The 19,089-nt window shown below is 46.8% G+C and overlaps 1 protein-coding gene across 2 annotated transcripts in view; it reads right to left on the reverse strand.

The window, feature by feature from the left end:
- KIF5C (kinesin family member 5C) overlaps positions 1–19,089 on the reverse strand; it is a 66,502-nt gene that overhangs the window by 44,064 nt on the left and 3,349 nt on the right. For both annotated transcript variants that reach the window (XM_031590786.2, XM_031590787.2), the window contains exons 2-3: positions 4,579–4,669; positions 1,641–1,714 (exon numbers count right to left, since the gene is read on the reverse strand). In XM_031590786.2, coding sequence (XP_031446646.2) covers positions 1,641–1,714; positions 4,579–4,669 — 165 coding nt within the window. The remainder of the gene's footprint in view (positions 1–1,640; positions 1,715–4,578; positions 4,670–19,089) is intronic.

Genomic DNA, 19,089 nt, shown 5'->3' on the forward strand with positions numbered 1-19,089 from the left:
TTAGGGGTTGGACTAGATGATCCCTTCTGAGCCCTACAATCCTGTGATCCTACACAGCAAGCAGACAGGGGATAGTGAAGAGCAACGTTTGAGACACTGCTGCTTGACTTTAAGATGCTGACGTGGAGGGACTTGCTATTGAAAACTGGAATGTAACAGCAGAGCCCATCAGTTTCTCCTGCTGAAAAAAACCTACATGTTTTTAAAGATGATATCCATCCTGCTATGTTTTATTAAATGTTTTATTCACCCAAGAGAAAGGTGGATGTCAGAAAGCCCTTCTTGGCTGTATTACACCGCCGTGCCCTGGTTAAGCCTAACACTGATACCAGGCAGCATTCTGCATTTCACAGAAAATCCTTTCCCTACAGGATTTCATATTTCTTCAAGTTCAGACTATTTTTTCCTCCACAACATGCTATAGCAACATTACAAGGGGATGTTAGAGTCAAAGAGGGATTAAACTGCATTTAGACTTGATTCCACTTTAGAAATGACAGCTTCTTTTTTATTAAAAAAGCAACATGGACATTTTTCTACAGTCGTTTTCTTCATCACAGCTTGTAATGCCGAATATAAATTGGCTTTAAGAGATCTTTCCCCATGCCATGTGGAAGGACCCGCTCAAGCCCTGCAGACATTTTGATGTAATTACATTCAGAGCGGGTGGATTACTCAGTCACTGTGCCATCTGTGAGGCCTGAGCTAGTGATTTTCCCCATCCCTAGTCTCCAAAGGAGGCAAGGACAGACTTAATAAGACATGAGGCATCAGTTATTGCATTCTCCAGGAAAGGAGCAACTGTGGCAATTAAACAGCAATTTCATCAGGGCCTACTGGCTCGAGAGAATATTGCTTTCCTTCTCCTTTACCCTTCAGGTCAGGTAGGTCAGCTGTGTTAATCACGTAGCAAAACCATCTGACGCTGTTAAACAAAGGACAGCTTTTTGTTTCCCTTCATTTCACTTAGCAATGCTTTGCTCTAGATCTCCTGTTGAAAGTTGATAGTTGAACCCAAATGCTTTAAGGCAAATACAAGTGGTTTGTGCAGTGCTGTGACAGAACAATCCTATGCTAGGATTAAATGTTTGAATAATCCTTCTGCTATAGGAAGGGACTAGAATACATGCTGCTCTACCAGAGCAGCAGGGGAAAAGCAAACCAAAACAGAACAAAAACTCGTACAGAGGAAGAAAAAAGACACCGTGGCAATTCCTGTAGCAGAAATAGGAACAGACTTAGGACCTCAGTCACCAGGAGCCGATATTCTCCTCCCTCCTCTAAAGCAACAATTTCCAAACGCATCAATTCATCCATCTGTGCCACAGCGTGTGAGGGTGGTATTCCCAGAAGATGAGTACAAATGAGAAGACCAATAAACCAAAGCATGAATTTGAACAATCCTGCATGTAAGGGAACTGTATCCATATTACTGTATTCTCTGTGGATTAAGGAATCTCACTCAGCTTCTTCACAATTGATACACATGGCTAAGCTGTCATGAGAAATATGGAAAGGCTATAGTGGCCTGTATTTACAAGCCCCTCACAGCTCAGTGCTCCAGCCAGTAGGTTCGTTCAAGCACGCAGTACATAAAATTCTACTGCTGCTACCCAACTGATTTAAGTTTGCCACTCTACCTCCATAGTGTGTGTCTTTCCTGACGATGTCTGCCCATAAGCGAAGATTGTGCCATTGTAGCCTTCAAGAACATCTGCAAAAGAGGAGGAAAACAATTAAATCTCATAATGGCATCTTAAAGCTGCACTGTCAGTGTTTCATACATCTAAAATGTGGAAGGTCAGTCCGAAACATAGAATGCAAGTTGCTATTTTCAAACATCCAAAGAGGAAGTTAAACAAGCTCACACTTTTTCTATTACTGTATCACTCAACAGTTGAGAGCCTTATTAATTTTCAAGCTGGTCGGCAAAGCAGGAGAGCAAAAGAAGAGAGACAAACAGGAATTAGCTCTGTTGAAAATAGACTTCCATCAAGGCAGAACAGTTCTTTATATTGTGTACTTGCTTCCAAAATGACCCTGCACACAGCAGGGGGGTTGAAGCTACATGATCATTGTGGTCCTTTTCAACCCAGGCCATTCTACGACTCTATTCTATGATTCTACTTATCGTAGGAGCTAATGAAGGAGAAGAAACCTCCAGTCTAAAGATCAGTAGTAGCCACTCCGCACTGCTCCCATCAGACCACCCCACTGCTATATGCACATTAAATATATTAAGTATGATTACATAGACAAATGTAATCTCCTTGTTGCATGTTGCATCTCCCCATGCACGCATGCAGACGGTCCAGGCCTGCAATGGGACAGACTGTGATCTCCCAGCCTACAAACCAGAGAGCCACCAACCCATTTGGGGTCATTTAAAACAACATGTGCAACTTTTTTTTACGTCGGGCATAGCATGAAAGTTAAAGGAATGTTGAAAACAGCTATTAATCCTGTGAGAACTTGGAAATCCTGAATGGAAACACTGCATGCATCCCAAGGCACCACGGCCCAAGCAGTACAGTGTGTAGGTTCAGCACAGGCCCTGCCTGAGGGACTGTGCTGCCTACATGCAGACACATGATAGTTGGCCTGCCAAAAGAATGTTTGGTGAAAGGCTTTCCACTGAAGATGGTTAATTCACCATCTGTCAGCTGACTAAAAAGAGAAGACGGGCCCTGAGACAAACAGCCTGCCCAAAACTTCAAGTGGAAAAAAAACAACATGATGAACAGGAGCGATCCCACAAAGATCAGCTGTGGGCTTTATGTAACTCATAGCAAACACGAGAGCCCGAGCACTCTTCTCCATTCCTTGCACAGCCCTCTCTGCAGTGATTTTCAGCTTCACTCATTGCCCCGGATGGCCGCCCAGCTCAGTCCCAGCACTGCTGCCAGATGGTGCATTGCTGCAAATGCAGCAACACAGACACACTGGCACTGGGCATCTATAAAATCTGACAGCACCAGCAGCACTGTGCTGCCCAGCAAAGCTCCACAACACACTGCCCACAGCAGCTGTGGAGCACTGGGGACCTGGAAATGGAGTGATGGTGAGAACTGGAGGCATTCAAGGCCAGGCTGGATGTGGCTCTGGGCAGCCTGGGCTGCTGGTTGGGGACCTGCACACAGCAGGGGGTTGGAATTGGATGAGCACTGTGGGCCTCTGCAACCCAGGCCATTCTGTGATTCTATGAACTGGAATCATAAAGGCCAAATGCAGCCTTTGGGAGCACACCCAGCACCACACCAAGTGGGCTGCTTCTCAAAATCTCCTTCCTTATGTTTCTCATGTACAGAATGTGACATACTTTGGCTGAATTACTGAGCTACTTACTTAAAGCTAACCCCATTTCTTTTTCAGCTAAAAAAAAAAAAAACAAAACTCGTTTGGATCACTCTTATTGTCAACATCGTTATGACAGCCATTGTTTTAGAGCCTGTCAGTCCAGCTGGTGTTTTTGGTGATAACATTAATCACAAGGAAACCATCAGCCACTTCATGGGAGTGCGATGAAGTCTGATAACAAATGGTAACCTTGAAAAGCGGTCTGTAAAGCCTCCAAGGTTTAAATATTGCTTCACATTGTGACACCTTCAGCTGATATTTCCATGAAGTAAATCACGTTGTACCCAACTATCAGAAACAGAACAGCCTGCATCACATTCTTCACTTTATTAGGCTACAAAGTGAACATTCAACGTTCTATTTCTCTCCCTATATCTTTCACAGAAACAGAAACTCAGGCCTCTCAGAGGCACGAGACATCACACACACAAAAAAGGCAAACCAATTATTGGACATCAACTATCTATTAGCACACACTGGAATACTGGAACTCTTTGGAACACATCTAGAAGTGGAGCTGTGCGTCAGCAATCTGAATGATTTCTAAGCTCTACAAACTCCAATCCCACCAGTTTTTATTAAAGGCTTACCCACGTGAAGAAGTCAGAATTGCTGTAATTAGCCTCCCCTCAGAGAGCAGGCAACTTGAGCCTTATGACTCATTTCCTCTCTTCAACATCAAATAATTAGCTTCTGGTTCTGATCCCTGATCACCCAGACTACACGTGTGATGGCAGCCCACTTCCTCCTGAACAAAACCCAGGGCTGGCATCAACAGAGCTCAGCTCAGGGCCCTTTCCCTGATGCAGGCAGCATCCAGCTCACCAAGCTGCTTACTGCTCTAAAGGCTGCAGAGCTCTCCAGCACTGCTCCTGCACCTCTGAGCAACCCCAGGTCTCCCATACCCACAGCGTTCACCATACAGCATTGTGCTGCTGTAGAAGCACAGCTGTGGCCAGCTGTGACAACATCCCCACTATCTGAACACTGTGATTTAAAAAGAAAAACTAAGGACCGAACCCTGGGAACAAGAAGGTCAGCCACTGCATGGAACCACTGAGGTGCAGACAAAAAAAAAAAAAACATCAAAAAACCATGCTAGTAATAATTACTAAGTTCCAGTATAGACAGCTTTAGTATCCCGTCTTTAAATAGCTTGAGTGGACAGGGAGACATCATTTTCCTTCCCCTGAAATGGCAGTAAAGAAGAACAACACCTACCTTTGACAATCTGCTTGGCACAGGCGTTATAAACTTGCTCCTGGGTTGTGTTGGGAGGTAACACTCTGTCGAAGACATAGGGCTTCCCTTGCTGCAAACCAAACAGAGGCTTTAGTAAGAGAAGGAACATCACACACAGTTATACAGACCCCCTTAAGCAGGCAACCTGAAACGCAGCAACTGCTTTGGCACAAAGAAAGGCATTTGGGGCAATGGGAGCTACAATATTTTGTTGACTACGAAGATGTGACATCTCTGCAAACATCTCTTCTATAGTTGGCAAACAAAAAGCAGCATAGGCTTTCTGGGTGTTCCCATTTGGGCCAGCAGCTACTGCTGCAGGAAACAATAAGCTGAAGTACCATCAATTGAGAGCTGATTCTTTTCTCCCTCTACTTAAAAGGGAAAATATTAATATTTACCAAAGCTTTGCTGTTTATTGCTTTAAAATGGTGAAAGCTGTGTTGTGAAAAACACAGACCAGAGCAACTTGCAGGTCCTGAGAGCTCCTTTCTGGTGACACCAAGGTGACACGGCACAGACCCAGCACCCAGAACTTGGGCAGAAACTGCCCAACCTCATTTGTATGCTCAACATGCAGATACGTATTGGTAAAACCATAGGACAGACGTGACAGAAGCAGCCCAGTCAGGCTGTGTGCTCAGAAATTATCATGCTTTCTATCCTTACTGCCACCGGGTGACAAAATGCCTTGTGCAAAGAGCCAGCCTTTTAGATTCTATCAGGGCCATCTCCAAGCTGTGAGCCACCAGAGCCCTACCACAGACACACAGCCACCCTGACTCCTTGCTGTACTTATTCTGCATATACACCCAGTAAAACAACTGGCACAATCACTCTGAGAAGATGCTGATGCTCTTTGTAGCAAGTGCAGCTGGTTACAAGAGAACACACATTAGCAACCCTGTGAACAGGTTTGTTTGATGCTTAAAAGACAAATCATTTTTAAGACAGCAGTTCAGTTCTTACAACTCGGTAAAAGCAAGCAAGGCATTTGCATTTAAAATAAGATTCCTTTATTACACTAAGCGGATCTGTCGTATCTTCATCTCCCATCAAAGCCTGTAATGTTTCCCTTCGAAGATGTGACGTTTTGCTGTGAGATGAGTGCAGTGAGGGCTGCAAAGCTGCTGACAGGTGGGTGCGTGCCTGTAGTACCTTGCTCTGTGCCTCCAGTGTGCTGCTCCTGCAGCCTGCAGCCAGCACTGTGCTCTGTCAGCCAGCTCTGCCACGCTCTGGTTTGACTTCAGGCAGATCACAGGCGTGTGTGCTCCTTAAATTTGGGAATGGTTGATTGGAAGAGACCTTCAGTTCCAACCCCCTGCTGTATGCTGGCTGACCCCCAGCTCAGGCTGCCCAGGGCCCAACCGTGGCCTTGGGCACCTCCAGGAATGGGGCACCACAGCTCTGGGCAGCAGTGCCAGGACCTCTCCACCTCTGGGTAAAGAATTTCTCCCTAATACCTGACCTAAATCTCCCCTCCTTTAGTTTAAGTCCATTCTCCCTTCTCTTATCATTATCTGACCGTGTCCACAGTTGCTCTTCCCCCTGTTCCCTTTAGGTGCTGAAAGGCTGCCATGAGGTCACCCTGCAGCCTTCTCTTCTCCAGGCTGAACCAGCCCAGCTCCCTCAGCCTGCCTTTGTATGAGAGGTGCTCCAGCCCTCTGAGCATCTTCATGGCCTCCTCTGGACCCCATCCTACCTCAAGGTTAGGAAAGTAATTTATAAATGATTTAGAAGAAAAAATCAGGGCAGCACCTGTTCAATCTTGTGCTGCAATGGGCAATACAGACATTCCACTTGATCAGACAAGATCCAAAAGAGCAGACCATTACTGCCAGCCCAGCACAGCCCTGGGAGCAGCTGGACCACAAGACAGTGCCCCACCAGCACCAGCCTCAGCACTCCATCTCATCACAGCTTTCTGTAATGTGCCATTTTCTCCTTGCAGTGCCCAGGGCTGTAGGGCTGCCCAGCCTATTGCGGAATCATTTCTCAACTTTTTACCTACTTATCCTCTGGAGAGGGACTGTCCCAGTCTGCTCACCATAAGCACTGGGTGCAGACTGGGTGCCAAAATATCAGAAGGACATAAAACTATCAGGGTGGATAGTGATAGGACAAGGGGGAATGGTTTTGAAGTGAGACAGGGGAGGTTTAGGTTGGATATAAGGAGGAAGTTTTTCAGCCAGAGGGTGGTGAGGCACTGGAACAGGTTGCCCAAGGAGGCTGTGGATGCCCCATCCCTGCAGGCATTCAAGGCCAGGCTGGATGTGGCTCTGGGCAGCCTGGGCTGCTGGTTGGCGACCTGCACACAGCAGGGGGTTGGGACTGGATGAGCACTGTGCTCCTCTGCAACCCAGGCCATTCTGTGATTCTATCATTCTATTAGAGAGCTCCCAAAGGAGGAGTACAAAGATGGGGAAGGGTCTGAAGGCAAGGGGTGTGAGGAGCTGTGGCCATAAACAACAGGCACTAATCAAAGAGGCCAAAGCACAAGCTCACACATAAGTGCAGCTATCCACTTAGCAATTTATTCCCTTCACGCCTGAGCTGAGGCACATTAGCCACGCAATGTGAGAAGCAGCGGGGAGATGCCAGTACATCACTGCACCACAGCAAACACTGCACTTCAGGCAAACGCTGCTCCTGTGCCATCAATCCACTGAGCTCTCAGCAGCCCCAGTGCCAGAGCCCTCTGGAACAGCCCCGCTGTAATTGTGCTGCATGCAGCTGGAAGAGGCACCACCTGTCATTTATCTGTCAGACTGGAAAGCTTCAAATGTAAAGCAGCAATTCACAAATGTGCTACGCAGGTCAAATTCCTTCCTCAGAATTTTTGTTCTGGAAAGCTGAAAGGCTGGCATACCCAGGGTTGCTGTCTGAAGGAAATATATGCACGTTAAAGGGGTTGTGGATGCCCCATCCCTGCAGGCATTCAAGGCCAGGCTGGATGTGGCTCTGGGCAGCCTGGGCTGCTGGTTGGGGACCTGCACACAGCAGGGGGTTGGAACTGGATGAGCATTGTGGGCCTTTGCAACCCAGGCCATTCTATGAGTCTGTGATTCTAAAGATCCCAAAGCAGCTGTCATCAGGAAGACAAAATGAGAGCTCCACTAGCCAAGCAGCACTTATATTTTTGGGGAGGGTTCTTATGGTTCATCTCCCTGTTGATTTTGGACAAAGACAACTCTGGGCACAGGCTCAGCAGCTTTCTGAACTCCTGAGGGTACACACTAAGATCTGGAGCTTTTTCATCGTAATTTATTGTATTTTTGGGGTGCTAGGCTTCCAATCTCTGAGTTTATGGCAGACTTTCCTCGAAGGTAACAAAAGCCACATACATCCTACAAAGGCAACGTGATGACAGAGCCAAAGCTTTTGCTCCAGAGCACAGACAGGGTGAGCAAGCATCAACATCACCGTATTCCTAGCATCTCCTTAAACAGGACTTTTTTCCTATTGCCACCTTCATAAATAACACTTTTTTTCCTCCCGTAATTCAATCTGAACTAAGTACCAAAATCAGGAGGATTTCAGCCTTATTACAGCTTATTCAAGAGAATAATAAGCAGCCAAAAACAACACGTCACTTCATGAAGCGATGCTACCAATTCTATCTCCAGCCCTTATTTTTCCAGGTTTCTCATCACAGGCCATGTATTACCTCTCACACATAAATCACATCTTCCTTCCCATGCCATTGCTTCCCGCAGTCCTCCTGACAATCTGCTCCATTAACTGCTGCACCACGGCTGGGCTGAGTGCTCAGCAACACGCACACCTCTGCAGCTGGAGCTGCACTGACAGCCCTGTGACTGCAGCCAGAATGCCACCCAGACATGCTGCCTACCCCTTCACCAGCTCCATGCTCTTACTGAACTTGCAGACTTGCTGTTTAAAGAAAAAAAAAACCCAAAGATTTCACAGGCACAAACAGAATTGTAATGACGAATGCATGCAGCACCAGAACTGTGATTTCATAGGCAATGTCACAGGGCAGTGATGTCACTAGAAGATTATGCACTTTCAATACAACACAACTGAATGCATTTTCTGATTTAAAAGGAAAAAAAAAAAAGCTCAGCTCTTCTAAACTCCAGGTAGAGATGAAATGGGAAACGGTTCAGTGCTTAGAGCAGCATGCTAACAATTAGAGCCTGAATGCAGCTCATGGTTAATTCCCTGTGATCTTCAGGCTTGGATCCACGTGTACCTGCAGGAGGAATTGAGCTCTGTGGCAGGATCCACAGCCCCACATGCAGCCCCAGAGTGCCTTATGAGAAGTGTGAGCAGAATGAGATGGCTTAGAACTGAGCACCCGACAGCCAGCACATAGCTCAGGTATGGGATCAATAAAGTAGAAGGGAAGAAAGGAATACAAAACCCTGAATTTATTTGCTTTTTTGGGCTATATGCAGCTATCTGAATCAGATGAGGAGCTACAGCCTGAAAACATGCCCAAGAATCAGAGATACCATCTCACATTTATTCATTTATTAAGATGGACACAGGTTTGCTCTGCTTGAGCAGGAAGCCTGAAGACGAGCGTGAGGTCATTAAGGACATTTCTTTAGAAAACTGATTGGCCATGGGCTGTGTTCCACCAGCCTGACCTCAAGGCTCCATCAGCACATACACATCTCATATTTGGTTGCATGCTGTGCAACCCATCTGCACGCACCCCAGGGAGCAAAGAGGGGCCCTGCAGAGCTGGGGAGGCCAGGGGCAGCTGTGAGCAGCACACAGCCTGCTCACACACATACACACACACACACACAGCCTGCTCACACACACACAGCCTGCCACAGGAAGGCTGCAGGCAGCTGAGCACCTGACAGAGCACAGAAAGAAACTTATCAGCTGAACTGCTTGGCATACAGCAGCCATGCTGCAGCACTCCAGCAATCTGCTCAACCCAATTCCAACTGATGCAGTGGAAATGAATGATCTGTAGGTGGGTTTAATACACCATACAGAACCCCACTGTGGATGGGTATACAGGTAACAGCATCGTGTGATATGCAGGAGCTTAATTAAAGGGAAATTATTTCCCAGTTCTCACCAGCACCATCCGTGCTTGTGTAGGAGAGGTTTTATAAATAAAAGATTCTTAATTGCAGGCCCGGAAGACAGAATTTTTCAAAGATCAGAAAGCAAACTCTTACCAGAAGCAATTCACATTTTCCATCAGGGCTCAGAGTAACCTCGATGCACTACAGAGCTAACAAAAAATTCTCCTAAAGAAACTCTGACATTTTGGTAATGCTCCTAAAAATCACTTGGAAAACAACTGAACACAAAGGCTCTGGTCTGAGCAGGCGCTGCAGAGCCATCTGAGTTGAGCAGCATTTGCATGGCAGCTTTAATTATTGATCTGCCTTCTGAACATCCCTGGGCTCTGATAGGGTCAGGCACGTGGCCAAAGACCTGCTTCTAGCTCTCACTTGCAGCAGAGAGAACCTTTAACTCTTTGTAACAACAGCACTGCTCTTGATTGGTACGGATTTGTGATTTAGGAAAAGAGGCTTCTGAAATTATTTAACAGCTTCTCTTTTCCATTAGATGCACGACCTGGAAAATGCATTCTATAAAGAAAAAAAAAAAAAAAAACACACAAAAAAAACAAATGAATGCTAAACATGAGGATAGCCCAGCACAAAGCTAGCTGTTAAAGAACACCCTTCAGCAACACTTTGGGCAAAGAGGTACACAGGCAGACTCTCCTGCCAGGATGGGATGCTAACACAGAGAAGCAGCGTGAGCACCTCCCAAGCCCATCAGCACCCCAGATCCTCCTGGCTGTTAGTGGAACAGGGCTAAGCTGAGTAGCAGCTCTGCTCTGGGTTGCTTCCAGAGCACTGCAGGCTTCACAGTGCAGTGAAGCATCTGAGCACCTACCCATTCCCACGCACCACAGAAAGAGGGATCTCTTACTTGAGGGCCACCAGTTTGCTCATCCTCTTCTGGGGCTGCTCAGCACCACCAGCACAGCAGCACAGCCTGGGATGAAGGAAGGCCCCAGGAGCCAGGATCCAGCTGTTCCACCTGCCCCAGTGGCTCCAGCAGTGCAGCAGACAGATCTTGAGCTCTGCATGGCCTGGCTGTGTTGTGTAGTGGAGCCAAACCACGTGGCAGCTGATGGATTTGGGCTGCATTTACTGAACTGCTTACGTAACAACACACACATGATTTGGGAATGGAGGTGTTACACTCTGCAGCTCGGTTTGAAGCAGCTTTGTCTTTACAGATGTGAATGTTTGTGGGAAAAGGAGCTCACTGGCTGCATAGCACTGGCTCAAGACGAGCATCGTGCCCAAGAAATCAAGATAACACTTCCATTTCTCCATTTCTGAAAGCTAAGCTTCAAGTAGAATAATTCCCTGCTCTTCAGGCAAGGCTATTCTAGCTACTGCCTCAGCAGGCCTCTCAGCTCCACCATACAGCATGAGATGTATGCTCCTGTATCATGCTGGGAAGAGCAGGACTCCCTCTCCAGCATGATCCCTCTCAATCTCCAGGTAGCCTGCATTGCTGCACTGTAACAGAAAGCTACTAGTTCAAATTAACGTGCTCTAACTAATTTAATAGACCTCCACATGCCTGTTCAAAGCTACCGTCACAACCTACTCGTTTCACTTCTGCAAAGCACAGACAAGCTTAATTAAATTAACTCTGAAATGCTGTCATTTGCATTTTAGCTGCAGCTCCTCTCTGCGTCAGAGGTTCTTAACTAGACAGGAATCTCACAAGGGCAATTGGCACACACTATTCCAAGCCCTGTGAGGTACAACGAGGTTCTGACCTTCCAAAACTTTCTAGAAAAAAAAGCACTGCAATTTGAAGCTCATAACATAAAAATAAGGTGGTTAAAGATACCTAGGAGGCAGCTCCCTACAGCAGCAATGGGAGAGTATCCAGGCAGTGACATCCCATGGGTGAGGAGCTACAGGAATAAATCAGGAGAGCACAGCATCTCTGCATACCAGGAGCGTTTGTACCGTGCCACCAAAGCCCCCAAGAGGCGGGCAGACAATTGAGAACGTGAAACAAAGCAAAGGGAAGATGCTGCTCCATGGCTCCACAACCCCAGGCCCAGACGTGGCTGCATCTTCACTCTGCCCTGCCGGTGTTGCGTTAATCTTCACTCTGTTAAACATATCACTTACAGACTTATGGGGAGCTGGATGGCTCAGGAGATTAGTAATGGGATACTGAGCACTGCCAGTTGTAGATTCAAATCCAACTCAGGTCAGGAGAGGTCAAAATTAAATGAGAGGGCATCACTGATCCGTATAACAGCTTTGTTTTCAGCATGCTCTGCAAAAGCAAGGATTGAAGGGAAGCAGCGAACAAACCACAGCGTTGGTGCTGGAGTGTCCCACCAGGCTGGATATATATAGTAGCAAAGAGAAACAAATGAGATGCTTGCACTCCCGCTGCCTGCATTGTACAGGGCTCGTTCTGCAGAGAAAGCATTTCACAAGTGTAGAAGTGTCACAGTTACAGCTGGGCTGTGCATCCACAGTTTCTCTGCGACTTCCAGAGTCTGCACCAAGGCACAGCACTGAAGGTTGAGGCTCAGCACGTTCCACCAAGAGGATGAGAACAGTTCTGCCCTGTTGTGTGAACCACAAACTGCAGAAAAAGCAACAGAAATTGTTCTCGTAGATTATTTTCCTCTGTTCTTAGAAGCTGAAAAAAATCTCAGCTTGTCCAAAAGACACAATGAGCCATGCCCAGGACAGAGAGCTGACACCAGTGCCCATCCCCAAATAAAGCAGCTGTGCTCACTGAGATCAGGAAACAAACCTTCCCCCTCGGTACCTTACTGGCTGGTTGTGCTCCTGATTCACACAGAAACCACTAACAACAACTTAGACTTTGCTTCCTTATCTCAGAGAAACCAAATCTCAGTAGTGCTGAGAGTTTGAATTTTACTAAAAAGGTGCAACAGAAACATTATCCCTGGTCTGTGTCGGCTTCTTTTCCTGCAATGCAACTAAAAAGGAAGTTTTTCACGCAGAGGGTGGTGAGGCACTGGAACAGGTTGCCCAAGGAGGCTGTGGATGCCCCATCCCTGCAGGCATCCAAGGCCAGGCTGGATGTGGCTCTGGGCAGCCTGGGCTGCTGGTTGGCGACCTGCACACAGCAGGGAAGACCTGCACACAGTTGGCGACCTGCACACAGTTGGAACTGGATGAGCACTGTGGGCCTTTGCAACCCAGGCCATTCTATCATTCTATGAATTAACATAGGAGAAGCACAGCAATCATTCTGCACGTTCTTCTGCCTTCTCCGTTGAAAAGTGACACTAGCAGAAGAACTGAAAGGGCAGCAAACAGCACAGTGCTTTATGGAGTCATAGCTGTAGAGGTACGTGGCGCACAGCAGTGCTAGCACTACCTCCTATCCTGCAGCTTGCCTGGCTGTAGCCCAGACTTGTGCTGCGTGCATTTCGACATCCCCCCCATTAGCTACAATGTGAGCATGGAAGAGCTCCACGGAAGCTCCAATTGCAGGCGGAGCAATTTCCCTGTCACCAAGTAATGCAGACAAGTTGCTCCTGGCAACAAACCTCTTCAAATGTGGACGGAGAGCAGCCCTCACCAAGGCGATGCCATGCGCTCGTGCAGCCATTTTGAGGAGCTGTTGCCCGGCACCATTTCTCTCCGTGCTGGTGTTACCGACTGCAGCACCTGGGGCAGATAATTGCTTCCTCTTGCAAGCCCCTTGCTCCACGAGCAAAATGCACATCTAAAAGCTGATTACACAGGAGTGAGATTAGCATCTGCCAGGAAGGAACGCGCAGGAGCTGCAGCGATTCATCAGGTGCTTTGATTCCCACTGCTGTTATCTCTGACCTCTCTATGCTCTGCTAGCACTTCTGTTGATTTCTTTCATCCTTTCCTATCTGGAACTTCCTCTCCTCCTGCCATTTCACCCAGTTCAAGGTGGGCCTTCTCACAAAGCTGAGGTGGAGGAGGCAGGGCTCCCCAAGGAGGCACAAAGCCACACACCCAACAAAACCAGCTCACCCAGGGCTTCCATTCCTGCTCCCTTTGTATAAAGAGGAACCAACTCAACCCCATCCACAGGCTTAAAAACAATGAGCTTCTGCTTTTTGGCTTATCACGCTGATTTCCTTATACAACTCATCTCAGTAGCTGGAGACAAACTAGAACCCACAGTGTTAAGTGCTGTGTCCAAATCTCATTAATTTGGATCGCTGTTCATCTAAGTCTGTGGTGAAGAAATTCAGTGTTGTTCAAATTTTGTTCAAAATTCAAATAGAAGTGATTATAAACAGCTTTGCATCTGGCAGTGAGAATTTCTATGCCTGTGTCAGGTGGTCCCACAGTAAACAAGCTGCAGGGATGAGTTGTTGGGTTCTGCTTGCGTTACTGCCCACAATATAGCTCAGTTACACAGAAAGCATGAATAAAAATCACGTAATTTTTGCTTTTTTAAGTGCAGAAATACATATTTTGGCTCATAACCCCATCCTGTGACTTTACTGTAGCTAAAAATGTATTACGCTATTCATACACAGCACATCCCTTCGTAAAGCATACCAAGGAGATCAGCAGAGCAGCCCCACTTTCTGCAAATCATCCAAGAAACAGGCAGTGCTGGCTACCATTATCTGACAGTAATTCTATTACCAGATTTAGTAACACTGAAATGTTCCTTCTGCAGTTCCCAAATCTTCAAAGCAGGGGACAATCTGGTCTGTCACACAGCATTCCCTCACAATGTTCACGAGGCACAAAAGGGATCACAGTAATGCCCACACATCTGAGCAAAAGCACGTGTGCTCTTTCTTGACCCAGTGACAAAGAATGGGCCATTGCCTACGGGTCAACTCATACAAACCCAGCACCTATGCTTCTCATGTAAATAAAGATTTCTATTTCTCTCCATCAGAAATGAACAAAACCTGCCAGACACAGGATTGTCAGCTGGCAGAAAGGGAGTGGGAAAATAATCACGAAGGCCTTTCTTGGCATCCAGCTCTTGTGCAGTGGACGCAAGCCATTCTGCCAGCAGACCTCAACCTCCAGCAGCTCTGCTTACCCTTAAGCTCATCACTTGGCACCATTTCCAATCAAAATTCACATCCTTAATACCGAAGCCAAAAAGGTTCTCTACTTCCCCAACATTATTGTTTATCCAACTTACAGTTCCTAACTCCCCAAATCTCTTAAACCCGCACAACTCCAAATGGCACCACGTTGCTGGAGTAGCTTGGGCTCACAGAACTTCATGGGGAAGAAGAACAGGCAAAACCAGAGTATACATGGTCTGGGAATAAGACTCAGAGCCATGAGCTGAGTTTTGCTCACCAGCTGAGAATCCATCCCTGCCCCATTGGGTGGCCCTAGCCATGCTGATCCCCCCATCAGCACCAGGCAACCATGAAATGCAAACCTCCAAACCCAACACAGAGGAGAGATGGAAGGAGTATTGCAGTTTTTTAATGGGTCTTTATTTGATCATACTTAGAAAATCTGGGCTGCGCACAGAGGCAGCAGTGGACAGAATAAATCCCTTATCACCAACAGAAACAAACATTTTCTTCAAGTATATACATACGCTCCAGAATAGCAAGATTAACTTTGCTGTAAGGCTTGTTGGCATCACTGAACTACTTTCCTTTGAAGTTAAATCGTAAACGATACCATAAAGCGAAAAGGAATCAAGCAAATGTGTTTTCCACTGGGTATTTGTGGTTGACCTGGAAAGCAGTGAGAAAATATGAATGCATACAGAGAAGTTCTGCTCCAGCTGAATGACACAGGCTGCTCTGGTGGGTGTGCTATGAGCTGCTCCAATAGAGAGACAAAGAGGCAGAGAAATACATCTCCCAGCTGCATCCCGTGCCTCCATCAGCATGCTCAGCAAGAACAGCTGGCTCAGCTATTTGTACCGCAGAGCAACGTGTTCAAAAACAGCCCCAAACCTTCCTGAGTACTGATAATCCGTTCCAAAAAATCTGAGTGGACAACAGAAAATGGCAGTGCTCTGTAAGGAGCCGCAGTGCTGGCCTCTAAACAGACACTCAAGCAATTCAGAGCTGCGCAGTTGAGAAAAGAGATTCCAACTACCCAGTTCTGCTAACAGCTTTGCTAAATATATTCTCTAACCCAATTACCCCAGCGCAGGTAATGGTCTCCTGCATGTTCTGCACTCGGTGAGAGGATCTGGCAGTCGGCATGCGATGCTCCTGTATCAGAAGTTTGACCTCTCCATAGGTTCCCAACCCAACAGTTGGCTTTCCATCTCCAAAACGAGAGGTCTTCGCTACTTTACAGGCTGCTACAAGGGCAATGAAATGGGAAAAACTGCGTCATAATGACAGCTGTGAATGCAAGGATAAGATGGATTTAAAAATACTGTACCCTGGAGCAAAAGTCATCACATGTCTTTGGGCCAATTAATATACATAATATGTTTTTCAGTATGGCATCCTTCTCGTGCAGCAGAAATGTCACAGCCCAGCACCATGACGAGGCAGCAGGTGAAGTTTCTCAGCAGACATTGAGGCACTGAAAGGATGATTCACTTCTTGCAAACGCATCTAAGAGGATTGCTATTAAATATTTAAGTTCTTATCTCGGAGTACTCATTTCTCAGGGGGCAAAGAAAATCCAACGCTCTTGTTTTCAATTAGGGTCTGTCTCATAATTTGATAATATGCATGCTCTGAAGCTGCCATGGGACCAATTATCAATATCACAACGTGAATTTGATAGCAATCACACGCATTTCTAGAACGTCCCATAAAAAGTCTGGATCCAAAGAGGCCATATATGCCTAGAAATGGCTTGGCCCTTTCCCACAGATGACTAAGGATAGGAATCCATCAGTAATACCATGCTCCACACCTTTAAGATTCTGAAGCATCCCATTTAGGATGGCTTGGGTTTTTTGCAATGTGGTTTTAAGTCTGCAGCATTTTCATTCTCCAAATGAACAACTAAAGCAACCTGAGCAAGGTGCTTCCCTGGTTCACAAAGCCACCACCTGGGCAAGCACTGCTAAGCAGCTGGCACTTTCCCGTGGAGATAGAAATGCAAACATCAGCAGTGCTGCAGTGAAGCCAAAAGCATCAAGCAGACACTGAACAGCTCTGGATCCCTTTGCTGATCCCATATACACAAGGTGAGCCCAAGCAGTCACCCCTCCTTGCAAGTGATTCCCAGTAACACAAGTTTTTTAAGTGCCACTTCATCTCATCCTCAGCAGAAAGAAAAGCCCACCCTGAGAAACGCACAGCTGTGGGAGCTGCAGGTGTGGAATTTTGGACACACGTGCTGCTCTGGCAGAGCTAGGAACATGTCAGTGATGGGAGATGAATGAGGGATTTCAGAACCAGTTTGGAATTAAACACATCCCAATGGAGGTTGCTTCAGCGACGATGGAAAGGAAACCAAAGGTAGCACTGAGGGTGTCAGCAGTCCTGTTAAAAACTGTCAAGAAAAACTAAACTGAATTATTCTCTCTTCCAAAAAATTCGTCTCTGCTTTTCTGGAAGCATCCCTTCCCCCTAAAAGTTCCTCAGAATGCTGCCACAGAGAAAAGCATATTAGTAGCAGAGACATTCAGTTGGCCTTTCACCCCTGCTCTACCTTCTGCAGTGGATTGCATTCTCCTGGCACAGCTTGAAGCGCTGGAACAATAGGTGGAGATGGAATTGCACATCACTCCTTCACCGCACGCTCAGCCCTCCTCTGGGTAGGAAGCCTCACAGAAATCATCTCCAACGATGCAGAAAAAGCAGCACTCCCAGTCTTCCCAAACGCCAGGCAATCCGATGGTATCAGATGGAACAGGCACTTCCAGAACTGAGCCCAAACAGCAGTGACTAAGCACTGCATCTCGGGAGGAAAACAAAGCCTGCAACCCAGCTGGAGCAAGAGATGCACATTGCTGAATGCATCAAAGTGGCCTTGGTCTAACATGGAGCAGGTCTGCAGGAGCTACCAGGGCAAACAAGACGGCATCAATACAGTGACACAAGTCCATGTCTGAAAACCTACCTTAATGAATATTTCCCAGTATAGGAAGGACATGGAGCTCTTGGAGCAGGTCCAGAGGAGGGCCACTAAGATGGTCAGAGGGCTGGAGCACCTCTCCTAAGAGGAAAGGTTGAGGGAACTGGGCTTGTTTAGCTTGGAGAAGAAAGGCTGCAGGAAGACCTCATTGTGGCCTTTCAATAATTGAAGGGAGAATATAAACAGGAGGGGGAAAGGCTGTTTGTGTGGATAGTGATAGGACAAGGGGGAATGGTTTTAAACTGAGACAGGAGGTTTAGGTTGGATATGAGGAGGAAGTTTTTCAGCCAGAGGGTGGTGAGGCACTGGAACAGGTTGCCCAAGGAGGCTGTGGATGCCCCATCCCTGCAGGCATTCAAGGCCAGGCTGGATGTGGCTCTGGGCAGCCTGGGCTGCTGGTTGGTGACCTGCACACAGCAGGGGATTCAAACTAGATGATGATTGTGGTCCTTTGCAACCCAGGCCATTGGAGGATTCTATGAATACAGCATCTATATTTTTAAGTACCAAAGCTTTCATTTGGCATCTGTGTTTCTGACAGAACAGGTAGGCAGAAGGAAGACATATTTTGAGAGAAGGATATCCAGACAGGATGGGAAGAACACATTAAAAAGCCTTCAGCGCTCTGAGAAAACACCAGTGGGAAACTGCTTTGGTGAAAACAATAAACTTTGTATCTTGATTAGATGACCTTCTTCCTAGCACCATCACCAATTCGTAGATGCTACTTTTCACACCCTGTTTCTCTTGCTGTCAAACAAACAGAACCCCCCAAAACCCAGCCCATCAACCAGAAGTAAGCAGCCATGCTATAAGCCAGCAAAAATGAGGCATGCATACCATCACCTTCAGCACAAGCTTTTGGAAGAAGCTGTATGCTTTAGGAAAACAATTCCTCTTTTTAAAGGAACCTGAGCATACAAGCAAGCTCTGGCTGGCTGCTAGGGCAGTTCTGCAGCAAATGAAACCCTGTATTGTGCAAGGTATAGAAGGGACATCCTAGCCTCGTGGAAGGAGCTGCGTTGCATTGATGCTTCCCAAGCAAACTAAACATACTATAATCTATCTTCTTCCTGAGATAATGAGCAGCTTAAGCTACCAAGAGAAATCACCCCCCAAAACACACACACACACACACACACACACACAAAGTTCCAGATCTGTCAGTCTTGTGCTGCTGCTTTTCTGGAAACAGCCTGACCTGAAAGCAGCACAGTCCGTAGTCACGGGGACCGAGCGCAGCACATCATGGTGCATCTGACCATATAACAGCAAAAGGCAGCAGGCTAGAGATTGCTGCAACTCATGTCTGGGTGTGGGAAAAGCTTGTGGTGCAGAAGGAAAGGAAAGATTCCTGGAAAGGAATCCATCAGCTCTCGGTGCCTTTGGATCCCATCAGTTCCATACGACACCACACTTAGCTATGCCAGCT

Source organism: Phasianus colchicus, chromosome 7, assembly GCF_987193195.1.
Source record: "Phasianus colchicus chromosome 7, bPhaCol1.hap1.1, whole genome shotgun sequence".
NCBI classification, from domain to species: Eukaryota; Metazoa; Chordata; class Aves; order Galliformes; family Phasianidae; genus Phasianus; species Phasianus colchicus.